This window comes from Meleagris gallopavo, chromosome 1, assembly GCF_905368555.1.
Source record: "Meleagris gallopavo chromosome 1, MGAL_WU_HG_1.1, whole genome shotgun sequence".
Taxonomy (NCBI): Eukaryota; Metazoa; Chordata; class Aves; order Galliformes; family Phasianidae; genus Meleagris; species Meleagris gallopavo.
In genome coordinates, this window is record NC_139404.1 from 51309994 (window position 1) to 51329872 (window position 19879).

The 19879-nt window shown below is 50.5% G+C and overlaps 2 protein-coding genes across 22 annotated transcripts in view; both read left to right on the forward strand.

Moving 5' to 3' along the window:
- RBFOX2 (RNA binding fox-1 homolog 2) overlaps nucleotides 1-5875 on the forward strand; it is a 162837-nt gene extending 156962 nt beyond the window's left edge. For all 21 annotated transcript variants that reach the window (XM_085227325.1, XM_085227165.1, XM_085227318.1 and 18 more), the window contains one exon: nucleotides 448-5875. In XM_085227325.1, coding sequence (XP_085083451.1) covers nucleotides 448-502 — 55 coding nt within the window. In that variant the 3' untranslated portion in view covers nucleotides 503-5875. The remainder of the gene's footprint in view (nucleotides 1-447) is intronic.
- Nucleotides 5876-14875: 9000 nt separating this feature from the next.
- Nucleotides 14876-18569, forward strand: MB (myoglobin). Its single transcript, XM_003202347.5, has 3 exons — nucleotides 14876-15055; nucleotides 17037-17259; nucleotides 18166-18569. Exons 1-3 carry the CDS (start codon nucleotides 14961-14963, stop codon nucleotides 18310-18312), a joined length of 465 nt encoding a protein of 154 aa, XP_003202395.1. The 5' UTR covers nucleotides 14876-14960; the 3' UTR covers nucleotides 18313-18569.
- Nucleotides 18570-19879: the final 1310 nt, after the last annotated feature.

Below are 19879 nucleotides of genomic sequence, written 5' to 3' on the forward strand. Positions count from 1 at the left end.
AAAGTGCGCCTAAATATAGATGTCTGCAGTGTAGCACCTCCGTTCGAGCCGCAGCTCATCGTGTGGATTCCTTTTAGAGTCAATGGAGGAAACAGGTTCTTCTAGGATAGCAGGTCATCGTGCCTCTGTCAGACCTGTACGTTAAGCTGAGGTGAAGAGCATCCCAGAAGTGCACTTCTGCTATCTGAAACATCAGCTTAGACAACTGGCTTAGAGGGTAGGACTTGTGAGTCCCTCTCGTACTGAGGTCTCTGTGCCTGGGACTTGCCAGACTTCCCCTCCAGCTGGCTGCCTCTGAGCCTGGCCCCTGAGCTACGGCTTGCGAGGTGATCTTTTGTCTCTTAGATGGTGGCAGGTCAGTGCCAGGACATGTCCGCTGGTCCTTTGTGCCTCCAGGCATGGTTTGCTCTCCTAACAACCTCTTCTTTTCTCGTTTGATTTCTACAGGCGAGTTTATACCGAGGTGGCTACAGCCGATTTGCCCCCTACTGAAGTGACGTGAGCCCCCTGCAAGTGGGACAGCCCCCCCAGTTCATGAGGCCTGGCTATTGCAATATTTACTAGTAGAGGAACTCTATAGCAAGACGAGGAGGAAAAACAAAAACAAAAGAGAATACTTTTTTATACCTCACTATGTTCTTTGAATATGTATTTTTTTTTTCCTTTAAATTTCTGCCTTTAATTCTTTTGTTCCAAAGATTGTGCTTTTTTTTTTTTTTTTTGATTTTTTGTTTGTTTTCTTTTTTTTTTTTTTTAATTTTTATTTTAACTGTGGTAAAAAAAAAAAAAAAAAAAAAAAAAAGATAATGCATTTCCGTGTCTGTATGTTGGTGCATAGCTTATCCTACCAATCACGGAAAAGGCGATTAGCGATAAGGAAAGCTGTTAGAAACTGCTATTAATCAGGAACACGCAGACAGAGTTACTGCCCTGGGACTGGTGCTCAGTGCCCAGGAGGCGGGAGGACATGAGGGAGAAGTCTCCACCTGCCGTGTTTCTGCTCTGCAGAAGGAAGCGCCCTTTGGCTGTGGCTGGGACCTAAATGCTGGTGGGAGATTTTGCATATGGAGAAGGGGGAAATGCGGAGACTTCCCTCCTTTTTTTTTTATCAGCACCCGACGCGCACGGGTTTGGGACAGCTGCAGCAGTGTCAGAATTTTAGACTCGGCGAGAGAAGATTTCCTCAACCTGCCCAAAGACTTTGGCTGTTACCGCTGCATAGGGGACAAGACTTTGAAAGGAGTTTTTGAGGAGGAGGATCCTTCCCTCCCGCACACACAACTTACTCTAGCTGATCGTTGTCCATTGCTGGTGGCTGTAACTCTCTTACTTTTCCATCCTCCTTTTCGAGACCCTTCTCCCTTGCTGTCCCTTTGCTCCCTCTCTTCCTCGAGGAGCGGCTGATGCAGTGCAGCATCACACAGTACCTCTGCTGCGGACAGCAAGCGGTTCCAGCTGAGTGCAGCCGTGATGATGAAGAAAGCTGTGGCTGAAGAAGCGTGCATCGGTGCTGACATCCAGCCAGCAAGGTCTCTCCTTCTGCTCATCCTGAGCTGCTTAGACACTGCAGCGAGCAATCTGTTTCAAGTAACGTGAGTGAGGAAAAGCAAGTCAGTGTATAAGCTGCTGAGGTGAGGGGCATACGCACGTGGGTTTGTCTGGGGAAAGAGCGTCCTTTGTGTGCAAACGTGATCCTGAAGTGGTTTTGTTTCAGTCAGGAGTTTGGGGAGAGGCAGAAGCAGCTTGTACAAGCTCTGTATTCATAGGAACTTCCCACCACAAGCTATATATCTAAGAACCTTTCAGTCACGTTGGAGCCCCGGGTCCATTCTGCTCAGCCTCCCATAGAAAGTTGCACACCTGGGCTGCTGGGTTCATAATGACACTACATATGACAAGATTTGGAAGTGGAGAGCCTGCTCGGGGTACAGCTCTGTGACTCCCCCAGCACTATCTCCCTTCAATCCCCAGCAGCTATTTGGCTGGGCCACAAGGTTGGCATTCTTGGCTGACCTGCACCCTACGTTCCCAGCAGCCCCGGTGCTGGGAGGGAAGTGCTTTTACACCATCCCTAAGCGTGGTGTCGCTGGGCTGCCTCAACTCTTGCTTCTTGGAAGGACTTCTTGGAGCATGGGTTTGTTGGTGGAGCCTCTCCTACTCCTGCCATACCCTTGCTTCTCCATCCACTGCTGATAGCAGAATAGGAGACCTCCTGCATTTAACACTAAGCAATGTCCACAAGCTGGGCTCCTGGGGAGGTGTCCTGGCCCAGCCATGCACAGCCATGCAATTCTTTGCTCTCCCCCAGTGAAACGCAGCCTCTCTGGGTGCAGCAGAGGGGAAGAATGGGGAGGCCATTAGTTAAGCTAGAGACCCTAAAGCTATTGATTCTCTGGAGGAATAGCTAGAAAAAGGGGACACCAAACTGCCAGCCTGTTGGCCACCTTTTGCTGTTTTTTGTTTTTGTTTTGTTTTGTTTTGGTTTTTTTTCCTGGTTTTATTGTTGGTTTTTAATTTTTTTTTTTTCCAAGCCAAAGTTTGGTTTGTTGCTGTTGTGACGATTTTTTTTTTGTTGTTTGTTTGTATATAAATATTTTAGTTAGATTGAAAAAACGGGGAGGGGGGCACAGGGTGTTGGGGCTTTCACAAAAACTAGGAAATGAGAGGGAATCGGGGCTCCTGGGGCTGTTGTTGAGCTGCAGGAGGCTCTGTGGTAGGAGCAGTGTGAGGGGAGCTTTGCCCACTGAGGGGCTCACACCCCTCTGCCCCTTCCCTGCAGTTTGGCTCAGTTGGTTCTCACCCTTCTTACCCGCTCCCAACTCTTCCTCTTGGGCACAGGAGGCCGGCCCCATTTCTGCCTCCCAGCAGAGTCTATGCACGGCAGCTTCAGCCCACCCGCATCTGTTGAGAGGCCAGGGGGCTTCGTTGTGGTGCCCCGCTGTACGATCTCCAAGTAAAACCTGCTCCAGAGCATCCTGGTTCCTCCTGCTCCCATCACTCCCCACCAGGCTCCCAAAGTCTGAAACTTTGCAGTGAGCAGGTGTGGTTTTGCTTGGATCGTTATGAGGTGCGTTCAGAGCAGCCAAGCCTTGGCTATACTGTCTTCTGGAAGAGTGAGGACAGAGCCTATATCTCCCTATGCAAAATGAGTTGCTCTTAATGAGCTTAACTGGGTCCTGGCTTGTCTGGCAGACAGCAGCTGACATTGTCCCTGAGGCGGCTCTGCAGGCGAGTCCCCGGGGCTTGGCTTTCACAGGGGCAGCACAGGCTGGCACAGAGCTTACTGCTGTCACCTCTTGTCCGGTGGCACCCAAGGGTTCCTCTTGGTGCAGAGGAAGGGAAGTTCCTCTGAGTGTTGCTGTCTGTTCTGTCTTATAGCAGATCTGGCCGGTGCACCATGTTATACCGATACAATTTTGAGTTGAAGAGCTCCTTTTTTTTCTATAGTATGCCAGTCTGTCTTTCGTTGAGGGTGTATAGTTGTGCTGGTATACAGCACAACAGATTCTACTGGCATAGCACACTCTCTACTGGGAATAGGTCTCATCGGTGCCTGGTGTGCAGCATAAACCTCCCTCTACCACCCAGCTGCTAGGAAAAGCTTTAGGAAAAGCTGTGCTGGGAGCTGAGCCAGCGGGGAGCTCACCCAGGTCTGGGTGGATCCAATGAGGAGTTCAGAGAGACAAAGCCATGTTTTGAAGTAGCCTGAGGGAGAGCAGGCTGGCCCAGCAAGGGCTTGTTCAGGAGACCTGTGGTTCAGTCAGGGCTCTGTCAGTGACCTTCACATCACTGCCCTAGGCTTGCTTCCCCATCCCTAATGCACAGGTAATAGTTTATCCCCCGTTCTCACCCATTTTATCTGTGGAAGTGTGCAACACGAGGGCTGTCGGAGTGCCAGGCTGAGGTGTTAGCTGCGGTACCGTTGGTGCCACCATCTCATCGCCCGCCCTTCTCATCCTGGAAGGAGATGTGGGCTGCTTGCTGGTGTAGAGAGCTCCTGAAGTGGGGAGTGCGGAGCCCCCCAGTTGGTTCCTACCCACATACATCCCCAGCCCTTCCCTGTCTGCATCCCAGCTCAGCCCCAAAGCAGGAGATGGGCGGAGAACGTGTTGGGGAGCACTTGGAAACTTATCAAAGGGAAACCACTCCGGGCTCTGGGTCCAGCTCTGCAGGGGAAGCGTGCGGGGAGCTGCAGCCCTTGGTGCAGAGGGTGATGGTTGAAGCGTGTTACCTGTTTGCACTGTTTTAATATAGGAGTGGGGGGGAAATGAAACCAACCCAACCTAGTGAATGCGATGAGCATCCAATGTAAACTTCTTTGTGTTTTTATTTTGTCATGCTCTTGGAAAATGTCAAACATTTTGTAGTATGCACCAGTGAGACTTGATTCTTCGTTGCATAAAACACTATTTTTGGTGATGTTAATGTCTGACAAGCCCCTTCCCTCCACCCCACTTTACTGATTGCCCTCTCTAGCCTCAAACTTTGGTGAGACCTTTCTTCTGCAACAACAACTCCAGTCCCCAAGGCGAGCAGGAGGCCGACGGCCAGCGTGTGAAATGGGGCCCTACTCAAGCAGGCTCAGGGCTTTTCCCCAGTACGTGTTCCTCTAGCAGAACTCGACAGGACAGCCCCCATCCCTCCCCAGCGTGCATTGAGTGACGTCTGGGTCCTGTCCCCGCTGCCGACTCCACGTTGGGAAGCTCTACCAGTGATCATCCCCTGGGTACTGGGCTGTGCCTCTTGGCAAGCCAAAATCCTTACCTGATTCATCAAGAGACTGCTGGTGTTTTGAAGCCGTCCATCCCAACGTTCAGTTGACTGGCAGTTAGTAAAATGCCACTTCATATTTCCATCCCCCCCGCCACCCCACTTTTTTTTTTCCTGGACTGGGTCAATGAGAAATCTTTTACCAGGCACCCAGTTCTCCGCTGGTGGAGGGGCTCGTTGCTTCCCCAAGGAGTGGGTTCCTTGCAGCATTTAGGCCTCCTGCAGGAGCAGCCTCAGTTTTGGTCATGTTTTCCTATGATTTTTTTGTTTGTTTTTTTGTTTGATCACAGTATTTTGTGTGTGTGCTGTAGTTTTAGCAGCTTGGATTTGGCTGCATTACCATGTGACGAAATAATCCTCTTTTACCCCAGGGGATGTGATTTGGTTTGGGGCTTTTTTTTTTTTTTTCTTTCCTGTTTTGTTTTGTTTGGGATTTTTTTTTTTTTTTTTCCTATGATAAGAATCCTGCTTGTAAATAGCTGGAGCTCAAACCTGGGGCCCTCAGCAGCCTCAAAGTGGGGCTGCAGAGCGATGCTGACTGGCGGAGCGTGGCTCTGACCTCCCAGGCTGACCTGCTGGAGGATTCCCGTGTGAGGCCAAGATGCCACAGCACCTCCCGAGGCAGCGATGGAGTCGCCCCTCCCCACGGCCCCCCCAGCACCTCCCATTGCCAGGTACCACTGGGGAGCGGGACGTGCCCTCACGGACGCGGCCCTTTCCCCTGGCTCATTTCCTAGGACGCCCGAGCCGCTTGCCCAGGGTCCCATTTCCCCGCTGACCCTGGAGAAGCAGCAGCTGCATCCCAGGGCTTTGTGACAGCCTCTTGACTTCCCACCCTCCCTCGTTAAGTATCATATTGTATAGTAGCTTTCAGACCATACAGTATTCATTGGGTTATTCCTATAATTATCAAGTAGCTGGAATTGTGAAGGTCGGAGTAGTTAGATCTTTAGCTTTTATTCCTTTTTTTTGTATTACTATCCATGTGTATAAATTATTGATCATGTTGCTGGCTTTTATAAACTCTAAGCAAGGGGGGAAACCCTTCCTAACCCTTTGCAAATGGTAATGAAGCACTGTTTTTAAATAAAAGAGAGAAACACCAGTCGGATGGCTCCTTGGTGTGTTTGTCGGTGTCTGGGTGGGTTCCAGCAGGGCACAGCCAAGAAGGGGGGGAGATGGAGATGGATCCACGGCGGGTAATATCGGTGGCAGGAGGATGGCTGAACTACATGAGAGTACAGTCCTTTTCCAACCTTAATGATTATGGGATTGTCTTGTAAAGGGTGAAGCCTGGTGTCATCTCAGCCTGCCTGCCCGTAACCCCACGCTCTTCCAGGAGCTCAGACGTGACTTTAACCACTGCTTCGTTCTTCCTACCTGCACCAGCTGCAGCCAAGCAGGAGTTCATTCGTATTCTGTGAAATGCCCAGAGTGAAAGATGTCATGCAAATATATATATATATATATATACACACACAAATAATCAGATGCCTTTTCCGCTGAAATGAGCCTAAAAATAACAAATAATAAATCCCTGTGGGCAATTTGCAAGTAATTACGGAAGCATCAGCTGAGTGAGACGATGGTGCGGAATGGGCCGAGTACAGCTGAAGCCACCACTGGATTTGTTTGGTTGGTTTTGGAGATGTGAGACACCGGGCACAAGAGGAAGGGGCTGTGGGCAGCGCTGTGGGGGGGGGTGTGCTCCTCCAGCATTCCTCTGCAGTGTTTACTGAGGAGCTGCAGTGTGTTCCCGTCAGATGATGCTCACTGCATTCTAACAATAACTCGAGAGGATGTTCAGCAGCAGCTGCTAAAATTAGATGCCTGGGAGTCAGGGTGATGGTGGCAGAGCTGGAGCAGGGGCTCTGCATCAGGAGACGTCTGGAGATAAAGCCCTGCAGCGCTGGGACTGAAGCACGAGGCAATGGGGTGCTCAGAGAGTGAAGATAAGGCAGCACAGGGCTCAGCCTTCATTTCAAGGTATGTGGGTAAAATGGCTGCTCTTGGAGCTGACTATTAAGCCCTTCAAGGAGTCATAGAATCACAGAACAGCTCAATTTTGGGAGGAACCTCAAAGCCCACCCAGCCCCGGCCATGCCGTGGGCAGGGCTGCCACCCACCAGCTCAGGCTGCCTAGGGCCCCATGCAAGCTGGCCTTGAGCCTCCAGGGATAGGACACGACAGCTTATCTGGGCAGCTGTGCCAGCACCACAACATCCTCTGAGAATTTCTCCCCAAGACCTGACCTAAATCTCCCTTCTTTTAGTTGAAGCCATTTCCCCTTGTCCAGTCACTATCAGCCCATGTAAAAAGTGGCTTTCTCAATTCAGTTACCTTTCTGCTTTGCTCAAAGAAGGCTTGCTAGAAATAAAGCTTGTCCAAGGAGGTTGATGGTGATTCTTTAGCAAGCTGACCAAGGGAAAGAATGGTCCATTGGGAGCAGGGGCAGTTAGGATGGAAGTGTCTCAGTGCTGATCCAGTGGCTGCGGAGAAGGAGGCCCTGTACCATGCAACCGTCCCTGGCCTGGTGATCTGGTGGGCAGGTACTGATGCCCAGGGAGAAGCCCCGATTCCCAGGGCAGCAGAGGAGTGATTTTTGCTTGGAGTTTACTGCTGGTCTCCTATTGACCATCCTGGCTTCAGGATGATGGCCTGGGCATTCTTCTGATAGCCTTTAACTTTGGTTCAGGGAAGATGCATTTGTTGTTCACAATTTTAACGTTCCGTATGAGCACGGCTGTGTTGCATGGCTCCTGCAGCTGGGGCTGAGCTGGAGCAGCTGGGGCTGGAGGTGGCAGGAGTGAGGGAGATGAGACAGCCAGAGCTTGTCTGCTTATTCTCCCCAAAGAAGGGCAATTAGTTGCTTTCTAGAAGCACCTTACAAGGAGCAAAGATCTGGCTTTCCTAGGGCTGTAACACACCCTGGCGTTTGGGTCTTGAGGCTGGAAAACTCCAGCCGTCTGTGTTGGCTGTGGGACTCACTGCAGTGAGTTATGGCTGAAGCATTTCTAAATGTCACATCCCAAGCCAGGAGCTTCCAGTGACTCATGCTGGCTGGCCCTACCGCTGACTTTCTTTGTGGTGACTCGCCCGCTGGCCTGGCTGCTCTGCCTTCGCCCTATGGCCAAAGCCCCTCCAACTGAGTGCTGCTGCTCCTCCAGCTTTTGCGTGCTCCCATTTCTCTCCCTGCAGCAGCAGCAGAGCAGGAGCTTCACAGCCTTTGGCCGATTTGCTGCAGCAACGCATCCATGCTGGGAGCCATGCAGAGCCAGCACCCCCAGCAGCCGTCCCAGTTTGCAGAAACTTTCTTGCCTTTTTAAGGACATGCCGAGTGCTGCACTCTAACTTTAGCACAAAGGTATGGTTGACTTGGCTTCTTTTATTAATGGGTGCGTATAAATATATCTGCTCTCGGTGCCTGTCTTCCATGTGTAAACACCGAGCTCTGTCCCAGCTCTTTTTGATGATAAATTCCTCATCTTTTGAATCACAAATCACTTCTGTGTGTCTCGGGAGGAAGCGTCAAAACGCAAAGTCACTTTGCTTTTTATAGCCCCAGCGCTCTCCGGCTGAACTCCGCTCAGAAATCACCGATTTCATGGAGCCCCTCGACAACAGCAGCCCCCACGTGTTTACATCACTGCCAACACAGCCTCGTGCTGCCGTCCTCTGCTCTTTGCCAAGGATGCTCCCATCCTCCCAGAGACTGGGAAATCTCACCATGCAGAAAACCTCTGGGTCTTTGCTGTTCCCCATCAGCGCACCCCCTCTGTGCTGCTGCTCTCCAGATAAAGCTCGCGCCTTCAGCCAGATTCATGCAGGTGAGAGGCTCAGAGCTGCCTGAGGGGAGAAGAACCACTTGGTGCTCCATGGGGACATCCCACGGCAGGGCTGTCCCTGCAGGGCCATGGACCTGGGCAGGTGCATGGTGGGTCTGTGCTTGGATCTCCTTGGGCAGACGTGAGATGTTGAAAGTCCCAAGGGCAGAGAGGCCCCAAGGGTAGGGAGGGGGCAGAGCAGCAGCATCCTTATGGGCAGCCAACAGGCTGGAAAACAAGGTCTGGAGGACAGCCAGACTCTTGTGTGTACTTCTCTAGCAAACTGTAGGGATTCTGATTCTCTCTTAATGATGCCCACATGCATCCCTTCCCTCTCTACCACTGTGTAGTTCTCCTGGAGCTACATTGTTCTCTATTAGTTATCCCAGTCTGAGCATCCCTGCTGAAAATCCAAGGAAATTTGCCATGGGAACAGCAGAGGTGATGGATGAACCTCCTTTCTTCTGCACAGCCTGTGGCCTTTTCATAGAATCATAGAATCAGAAATGTTGGAAAATACCTCTAAGATGACCTGGTCCAGCCACCAGCCCTCCCCACCGCGCCCACTGACTACATCCCACAGTGCCACATCCACACGGATCTGGAACACCTCCAGGAACAGTGACTGCACCACCTCCCTGGGCAGCCTGTGCCACTGCAGCATCGTTCCTTCTGAGAACTGTTTTTCCTAAATCACACCACACTGTGCCTATAACTGTGATCCCCATATGGGGAGTACCCCTGTCTGCTTGCACCCCTTCGCTCCTGTGAGTTCTGATGTGAATTCCTCAGGGTTTAAAGCTCGTTCTTCCCACGCTACCTGGCTCACGTCCCATAACTTAGCCATGGCAAAGGCAGCAAGAGACATTTTGGGGCTTGTCCAGAATGCCAAGAGCATGCCAAGGTCAGGCCGTGTGAGTAAGGGGACAGGAGTGTCCCTTAAGTATTCAACAAGGCCTGGCGTCCATGTCAAGGCCCGCAAGCCAGCACGAGTTGATGTCGGCAGTGCTCGTGGAGGTGGGTGACGCTGTCCCCAGGTCTGGCTGCCATCCAAATAATCGACGGCATTTTACAGGAGATGTTTGTCTGAGCAGTGATGTTTGTGCTCAGGGTCATGTCTATTTTTGCTACCACGCCATGTATTTTTAAATTGCGTTTGAACAGCATACAGTGCCCACGGCGAAGCTCCTTTCAGATCATTTGTCATGTCACAGAATGGTTTTGAATATCTGTCTGCTCATTTCAAGCTAAATATTTATCCTGTAATTAGATTGTTTTCTTTGATTTTTTTTTTTTTAATGGACAAAAAGTCACTATTTGGTTGCATAAAATGTTGGGAATACGCAGCTAGCGAGCAACACGCTTCTGCAGTTTGTGTTCTGCAGGTTTGGGTGGTAGGCATTCATGAAACACCCCTCCTCATGGGCTCCTACTGGACCCATCACTGTGAAACCTCTCCCTGTCAGTGTCTAAGCCAGAATGCAATGGGATATTGCAGCTGTGTCATGGGGGTGAGCGCATGGCCAGATTGCTTAGTGCTGTCTCCCCAGCTGGACCTTGGGCAGAGTGCAGTCGTGCAGAGCCATCAACCCCCAGCCCCAAAACCATCTGTGTCGCCTCTGATGTGAGTGCAGTTGGGCAGCTCCACGCATGGCAGGCTGCACAGCTATAGGGAACAGTGAAGGTCTGGGCCAAATGTGGGTTAATGCTCTTCTACTGCTTCGCTGCCTGAGGTCATGCACTGGCAGAGACGGAGGGAAGCCGATACATGCATGTGTGGGCAAAGACAGAAAGGAAGGAGCACGTTTCATACTTCATTGAGGCACTTGAAAAGCATTCGCCGCTGTTGTAATTTCACTCCTGAGCAGAGATGTCCAAAATCTCGGCTTCTGGTTCACTTGTGAGTTCAGGTTGGGGGAAAAAAAAAAATGGAAAGAAAGAAAGCAATGGTATCAACCTCCCTCAGGCTGAAGATACTTCTCTCTGGCTCCTGGCAGCCCCAGGGCCCCCTGCCCTGATATAGGGATGTCACTGCCAGCAAGCAACTGGAGGTCCCTCATCCCTGCCCAGGTGGGACAGGGGCACAGAGACAGCTCCCAGTGATGCTCCTGCAGAGACAATAGGGGAAGATGGAGTGTGAACTCATGAAATTTGCAGCTGTGTGGGTTAGAGAGAAGCTAAAGGTAAGAAAGGAGGATAAAGATTTAAATTAAACTCTGAGATATTACTTCAAAGGGCACAGCAGGTGGCTGAGCTGCTGGGGAACACGGACTGAAGTTTGGGGATTTGGTTCTGGGAGCAACTAAGAGCATGAGCTTCCACATAGACCTGAATCTGGTGCCAGGGGAGCTCTGCCTCAGAGCACAACCTTCTGTTTAATTATTTCTACCCTAATCTGTAGGAAGTAATTGTGTATTATGAAATTATCCCACTCGACATACAATAACTTTGTACTCGCAGCAGGCACCTTTATTTTTCTTACTCTGTGTAAATTAGGCACACATCCACCAGCTGTTTGGTAAATAAGCTCCTGCCAAGGAGTGCATTGGCCTTTCTTTTTCTTCTTCCTCTTCTCACTCTGATGGCTTCTGGTGATGTTGTTTCCTGTCTGCATAGCCGAAGCTGTGTTAAAGCAGGCTGCCTGCAGCAGTTGTATCTGCTAAGACGTTCACAGTGTTGTCTGACTGATCTGCCTAGGTTACCCTATGGGAGCAAGTGGCTCTGATGGGCCGGGGTGCACCTGGTCCTACCACTGTGATTTCATAGACCTTAACAAGACAACTGAAACAGAGAATCATTAAGGTTGGAAAAGACCACTAAGATCACACAATCCAACCACCAGCCCATCCCCACCGTGCCCACTGACCATGTCCCTCAGTGCCACATCCATCCAACTCTCTCTGGTGAGCATCCCCAGCACAAAGCTCTGCTGCCAGCTCTGCCAGCCGTGCTGTGGGCTGCAGTGTGCAGCATGTGTGATGGGCACTGTGGATCCTTGAGCTGACAAGTCAATAGATCTCTACAGAATCAGGAGGAGGCAAAGCTGCAAGAATAATGATAACGGGGAAAAGATCCTGCAAACACAGAGCCTATCCCAAATGCAGTGGTAGATGCCCTGCTCCTGCAGCCAGGCCACCAGGGCTGTGCTCAGGCTGTTCACTGCCACCCGGTGTTGATCTGCTTGAAGAAAACATTTATCTTTTGCCCAGATTTTTCTGTATAGAGATCTGTTTCTAGCATACCCTGTAAGAATGCTGATGCACAGAAAGCAGTACTGCATAGGGGACTGCTGCAGTTGCTGCTGCTTCGTAGAAGGGAAAAATCTGGTTCCCTGAGGGAGTGCTTTGTGTGGGAATGTTAATGCATAGGGGAACGTGAGCTTTGAAGGCTGTCCTGGCTTCGCTTCCCAGTCCAACATAGCAGCCTCTGGCTAAGCACTGGTAGCTGGAGGGCGACTCACCAGCTCACCGTGGGAGTGAGAGGAATTCCTCTCTTATTATTCTGGTTCATAGGACAGAAATCCCCCGGGTATCACTACAGCAATATGAGGTATAATCCCCAGGTTTCAAGGCCTCAATGCCTTCCTTGCAGTGAGGGGCCTAGGACTGAACACAGCACTCAAGGTGCAGCCTCACCAGAGCTGATTACAGAGGGACGGTCACCTCCCTGCTCCTGCTGGCTGTACTATTGCTGATCCAAGCCAGGATGCCATTGGTCTTCTTGGCCACCTGGGCACACTGCTGGTTAGTTGCCGGCTGTCAACTAACATCCCCAGAAGCTTTTCCTCCATATAGCTTTCCAGCTGCCATGCCCCAAGCCTGTACCGCTGCACGGGGTTGTTATGACCGGAGTGCAGGACCCAACGCTTGGTCTTGCTGAACTTTATCCCATTGGTCTCAGCCCATTGATCCATCCTGTCCAGATCCCTCTGTGAGTACTGAATGAAGGCAGAGCTCCCTTTGACTTAATGGCATCCCATGCTAAGATGCCCCATGCATAGCAAAGCTCTGTGACCCGCAGCTCAAACATTCCTCTGGTGCTGCCTTCTCCTCATTCTCCCTCTTCCTTTCAAACAGGCACTGAGGTCACCTCTCAGCTGCTGAAATCCATCAGTGTGTGGGAGCCCTGCCTGCAGCACTGCTAAGAATAGAGCTTCAGGATGAGAGAGGAGAGGAGACAGGCTTGCAGCACCAGCCTGTCCCAGCAGGTCTCCTGCAAGAGGCAGAAGCCACGCAGTGCATGCAGTGCCTTCTGATCCTGCAAAAACTGGAGCCAGGCACAGCTGGAAAAATGCAATGCTGTTGCCTTGCCTTGGCTGTAGGATTTGCTGTTGCCCTGCTCTCTCCAGCTCACGCTACAGGGGAGTGCAGTGTCCCACTGTCTGGCTGTCCGTCCGCACTGCACAAACCACAGGCGCTGAAAGCAAAGTGCGGCTCCATCTCCTAGCAGAAGCCACGCATCAGCAAAATGCCATAGATACCGAAGCTGGGCTGCAGAGGGCCTTTTCCCCAGCATTATGCAATGCTAATTATGTAATTGGGAGTTACATAACATGCCCAGCTTTTTTTGGCACTCCCCCAGCACAGCACCACAGTGGGCACCACAGTGTGGCCAGGCCACAGCCATCCCCTGCTTCTGGTGCTGTTCTTTTAATTGCATCATGGAGAAAAGGCAAAGAAAGGGAACGATCAAAAAATCTGTTCGCTTCGCTGAGCTGTTCTGCAGTGCAAACACAGAAGATGCTCTGGGTTGTTAAAATTGGGTGTTTTTTGAGCATCCTCTGCCTCGAGTGCTCGTTTCATTGCAGCTCGGAATCACGGCAGCGCGGGGCTGCGGGGCTCTCATCTGACCGATGGGGGTTGCGTTCTCTCTGCAACAGCGATGCTCGAAGGAGAAAGAAATGCGGCTCAGAGGCGCGGGGCTGTCCCTGTGTGTCCCGCTCCCTGCAGCCCGTGCCCCGCTCTGCTTGGCTCTGTCGCCCGTGGCCACTAGGTGGTAGCACGTCCTGGCCGACAGCGCGGGGCCACCTGCGGAAAAAGCCATGAGGACACCCGTATTCTTGTTAAGCACTCTGACAGTCTGGTGTTAATGTCCGCACAGAGACTGTTGGCTTCCCAGCCCTGGGGAAAGCTGTAGAGAGAGGATTGCCGACCAAACTCAATGGGAGATATTAAGGCAACAGCTTCAGCTTGCGGAATAGAACGGAGCTCGGTGTCCAAGGAGCATCCTCTTGTGTACTGGGAGCACATTGCTCTCGTGTCTGAAGGGCATGTAAAGCAGTAAGGTCATCATTCAGGATCCTGCCCAAGGTGGAGCCAAGCATGGTGCAAATCCATGTTTAGAACAAGGAGGACTTGAGGAGAGAGGCTGCGGGGTGGGATCTCTCGAAGCGCTCCTCCATCGGTTTAGCCAAGTGTGGGTAATTGATAGTGCCCTGCTATCTGCACTGAGAAATCAGGGTGAAATCTTGGCCTCGAGGTGTTTAAGAAGAGAGATTTCAAACATGGCAAACTGGTGCATAGAGGGGGAGAATTGCTTGGCCACTAGGCAATAGATAAACCCAGTGGGAGAAATTCCCCTACCTTTGGGTTTGGATGCTAGCCATCACCTCAGCTGGTTTGGTCAGCCTGCCTACCTAAGCTGTCCCCTTTAACCCTTTGGTTCACCCGCTCACACTCACCTCTTGAAAGGGATTAATTAAAGATGGCACACCAGGCTGCCACCAGTCCTGAGGAAGGCTGGGAGATACCCCAAAATCATACCCGTGGTGGCTCATGGTGACCTGTCTTACTTGATCTACTGTAGGGTACCTGCTTTAGCAGAGGGGTTAGACTTGATGATCCCCAGAGGTCCCTTTCAACTCCTATGGCTCTGTGATTCTGTGATTCTTGGCTTGAGAGACCTTACCCCACTGCAGGGAAAGGAGAGACGTGAGGAGGGCAGAGTGATGCCACAGCCGTCCCTTGGCTGGCAGTGTGGTCTTGCAGATGAATGTGCTCTTCTGGAATCTCCTGCTGCACAGCTTGACACTGTCAGTGGGACCTCGGGAAGCCGGGACAGGCTCCTGGCAGTGCCTTTGGGCAATGCCCTTTCTGGCTGGCGTGGGACATGTGCCAGTCCAAGGAATGATGCCATCAGTGGCACTCACAATAGCACCTGACCCGAAATAACTTCCTAGAAAAAAAAGAGAGGCTGATTAGTTAGACAAGCCTGAAAGAGAGCAAGATGTCCAGCTGACGATTAACAGGTGTAGGTCTACGAGGAGGGGCTATAAAACCCGCGGGTGAGCTCTGCAGCCACCCTCTGGGGAGAGGCAACCGCCGTACGCAGCACTTGACACCCGTCTGTCCCTGCCACCAGTGAACCATGGGGCTCAGTGACCAGGAGTGGCAACAAGTCCTCACCATCTGGGGAAAAGTGGAGGCCGATATTGCTGGCCACGGACATGAGGTTCTGATGAGGTAGGCAACGAGCATCGGTCGTGAGCTGAGAGCTTTGAGTGAGAGACCACGGAATGCTGAGTATCGGGGCTCAGCCGCGTATGTTTCAACAGGCTGTTTTGTTTCTGTGTAAGGTGGTGGTTTTCCACTGCTGTGGTTTCTGGGTTAGAAATGAAGAAGCTGTGCTTTTGCTACTCCATGTGTCAGATCTCAGGGCTTTGGAGTGGAAAATGGCACAGTATCTTTGCCTGTTCTTAGGGACCAGCAGGGCTGGAGACAGGGAGACCCTCTCGAGAGTGCCCTTGGGCTGCACTCAGCACTCAGTGCCAGGAGGGTACGGATGCCAAGGACAGCAGTGGGTATCTGGGGTTTCCTATCTCAAGCACAGATAAAGCAAGAAGCCCACACCACTGGGCAAAGCCACGGCCCGTTCAAAGCTTCTCCCATGTAATTTCTCATTTCTTCAGGGGTTTTCTGAGGGAAAGAAGCAGGGGAAGAGGAGCAGACTTGGTTTAGAAATGTGCCTGCTTCTGCCTTGGTAAAGACTTTTTAGGTAGGTAACGTATCTAGGGAATACGTTTAGAAAATATTGGTCCAACTGGATATTTTCCAATGGAAACAAACAAACAAACAAATACTCCTTGAAAGAATTTTCAGGAGTCTTGGGAATATCTCATCATGGAGGATACAAAGAGAGACCTTTGAAAGGAGATGCCAGCAAAGCCTGGTCACAGAATGTTTTTGCTGCAAGACAGCTTGTGTTTTCCATGCAGCTGAGGTATTTGTTAATGCAGCCTGACCTACAATTACATCGTATAATGGAGAGTCTGGCCCTCATCCTAATGGCCACCTATAGGGGAGGAATGTTTGGTTTGGGATGGATGTAAATACTGCCGTCGCTCCTGCTGGTGCTGCAGCGACTTGGGTTATGCCCTTCAAAGGGCATTAATACCCGCAAATATACATGAGCAACAGAGCTGACGTCTCCCAGCACCAAATTATCAGGCCGCTCCTAATAACCAGGAGCAGTTATCCCTTCTCTTCTCACCCCGGCTCTAGAGAAAGAGTGAAGTTTCCTTACAGTTTGGTTGCCAGTGGAGTCAGCTGGGAAATGCAGCAGAGGGGAAGCACGGGACAACACCACCCTTCCCAATTTCATTTCTCCTTTGGAATCAGAGCATCTGTGTATAGCACTGAATGGCACTGGTCAATGCAGAGATGGGCTGGGAAGAAGGTCTTAGTGAGAGCCTGGGGTCTGCAGTAGCTGACAGGTTGACAGGCTGGGGGAAGAAGAGGATGGATCCTTAGTGAGACAGTGTAGATTGGTGGGTTTGTTTGGTTTTGTCTTTCCTTCAGGTTAATGTGAGAATTCACCTCCCAGTGCCACCACCAGCCTTAGCACCCATCTCTGTCCTGATACTGTTGCCATACCTCTGGGGACTGGTGCCAAAGCGTTAGCAGAGCTATTCAGAAATAAAGACGGCTGCTCTGTTGCTCCAGCTGGACGTTTCTCAGTCAGAGTGGATGTTAGGACATGTAAGAGCATAGGATTAAAGTAGATACAATACTCAAAGAGAGGTACATCATGAGCTTCTGCACTCCAAAGACAAGAGGCATTTTATCAGTTGCTAATGATAAAAAGCAGCCTGGATAAAACAGATGGTGAAATAAACTTCTGAACACAGAGTGCCATCAGGTTGTGGAACAGCCTCCCAGAGGAAGGAGGAAAAACACAGATTCAGAGTAGGGTCAGATGCTTTCCTGGATTATATACGTGCTAAATGCAGTGATTGTGAATGGTGACAATTTGGAAAGAGTCTAAAGCATCGGAGTTCTCAAGTGAAAGCAGCCTTTACTAGCAGGGACTAAGAGATTTATTTGGGGAGGGATGTAAGTTATCACACATTTGCCCGTCCATATGCATCCAGATCAGCAGGACCTTGGCTCTCCTCTGGCTGACAGCTCCTTAATGTCTCACACGTCCCTCTGCTTCTGTCCACAGACTTTTCCATGACCACCCTGAGACTTTGGATCGCTTTGATAAGTTCAAAGGCCTGAAGACCCCTGATCAGATGAAGGGCTCTGAAGATCTGAAAAAACATGGAGCTACCGTCCTCACCCAGCTTGGCAAAATCTTGAAGCAGAAGGGTAATCATGAGTCAGAGCTGAAACCCCTGGCTCAAACCCATGCCACGAAGCACAAAATCCCAGTAAAATATCTGGAGGTATGGAAAAGACAGGGAAACTTGGTATCTGATGTGTGATGGATGTGTGCAAGGCAGATACATTGAGAGCTGCGCTTCTATTTCAGGCTGGGTATTAGGAAAAATTTCTTCACCGAAAGAGTGGTGCTGCAGGGAGGTGGTGGGGTCACTGTCCCTGGAGGTGTTCCAGAACCGTGTGGATGTGGCACTGAGGGACATGGTCAGTGGGCATGGTGGAAATGGGCTGGAGGTTGCACGAGGTGATCTTAGAGGTATTTCCAACATTAAAGGTTCTCTGATTCTATGGTTCTATTTAGTGATGTCTAACTGGACTTCACTTAGCACTTTCTCAAGACAAAGGTCTCTGTGTACAGACAAGAGGAGGCACAGAAGTACTCAGCTCCTGTGAATCTCCATTCGATTTCCTGTTCCAAACACTATACACTGTCTGAGACACTCCTAACAATAATAAACCAGACCATGCAGTCCCTGCATGCCTGGGAAATGACATTACATAAGAATTGGCAGTGGCCATACACAAGGGATATACAATTTTAGAGTAAGCCCTGGGGGAAGAACTGGAGACCAAGACTCATGAAACTAAGCGCTTTAAAAGTGCAGGACATGGATTTGCAGCCTTAGTGGATGGGCAGCCAAAGAGTGGGAAGGACCATGGTCTACTCAAGGTCACAGAGTATATCAGTGTCCGAGCTAGGAACAGAGCCCAATTCCTCTGCCCAGCCAAGGCTCCTCGCATATTCTACCACAGTGTTTCTCTAGAGACCGCTGGAAGGGCTACTGAATTAGCCTGGAGATATTTCCAGGCTCTGCAACCTATTTTTTAATCTGGATATTCTGAAAATAAACCCTGAGAGTCCCTTCTGTTTTTTTTTTTTTTTTTTTCTCTCTCTCTCTCCTTCCTCACAGTTCATTTCTGAAGTCATTATCAAGGTCATTGCTGAAAAACACGCCGCAGACTTTGGGGCCGATTCCCAGGCTGCGATGAAGAAGGCTCTGGAGCTGTTCCGAAATGACATGGCCAGCAAGTATAAGGAGTTTGGTTTCCAGGGTTAGCATGTACGCAGAAGGACACCACGATGGAGGCCTAGCCATGCATCTCAGAGTAGCTTCCCCAGCATTACTCTGGACATCTTCCAACTGGTCATCCACGATGTGTGGGAATGCTTCAATGAGAGGCCAAGAGTCACCCTATGCAGCGCAGAGGCACTCAGAGTGATGTCCATGATAAATTGTTGTCCTTCCCTGGCTTCATGTATGCAAAAGAAATAATCTGTTTTCTTAGGAAAAATAATATAAGGGGTTATCTGTCACCTTCTGCTTATTTCTGTGTCCTTCTTCTTTCCTCATCCCCAACACCCAGTCTCATTCAAGAGGGAAATGGTGTGGCAGGAGATGAAGGGATGTGGAAGAACACGGGGCGTGTTGAGGAGTGTGGTGAAGGAGTGGGTGAAGAGAGAACTCAAAGGTGCAAAAGAGATGTCAGAGTGGGAAGTGGGGACACGGCATCTGATTTCTCTCCCAGGTGAGACTGTTAGCAGGTGACTGTGGAAAGCTTTCAGCACCGTCACTGTTGTTACCTTGTTTCATGGGGGTGAACGCAGTCTGTCTCCAGGGTCTGTCAGCTTGGCAACCTGCTAAACTCATGTTAGCAAAACCATAAGGAGTAGTGTGCTCTGTGATCTGTAGGCTTCTGGCAGCTTCTGCTATGCATGTAAAGTTGTGTGGCTCTGGGAAGCAAAATACGTGTTACTCAGAAAATAAAAATTCCTGCACTGATGCTGTGTAATTCACTCCAACGAGATGGCAGAAGCACAGTGTTTTGTATACAATCCCATCCTCCAGTGCTGGTGACATGGTAGCAGCCCATCACTTGAGTGGCATGAGGGGACTTGGGCACTCACAGGTCACCATGGGGATGTGACCTGGTCCTTCATTCCATGCCTCAGGGCTAAGAAGCGCTCCATGACTGAAGGCTGAGGCCACAGCTGAGTTCAGGGGGCTTGGAAGGGATGGATGGCTCTGAGCTATCCATGAGTGCTCCGCATTTTGCTTTGTGCTGAAGGGATGCCATCGCCATGTCTTGATGTTTACACAGAGGTAGGACATGCAGGTTGCCACAGGTCTGTTTAATAGCAATGGGTGCTTTCAAACCATAAGTTTTGCTGTCCATCCCATTTTGCGGTTTTGCTGAGTGGTCTCTGCAAAGTCTCGACCTGATTCCCAAGTTCACAGCCTGACTGTATGGGAATTGTGCAGTTGACCTACTGGAAGGACAGCTATTCTCCACAGTGAGTACTGGAATCTGTGCTCCCTCCTCTTCCTCTTTCCCCATCATTCATCTTAGGGCCTCGGCAGTACGATGTTGTGACTCTCTTGAGGTACATGCACCTACACTGCTTCCATGCAGAAAGTGTGCAGCTTGCTGTTGTTCTGTATGTGTGCACAGGGGTGAGAACATCCATGACAGAGTCACATCCTGGCAGCAGTGAGATGTCACAGAGGTGAGCAGCTGGGTCCTTGTGAGGGAAAATATATGGCAACAACACCGTTGCTCTTTTCTGGTATGGAAAAAGTAATGCAGTTTATCTCCCAGAGACAGCATGAGGGCAAGCATGAGAAA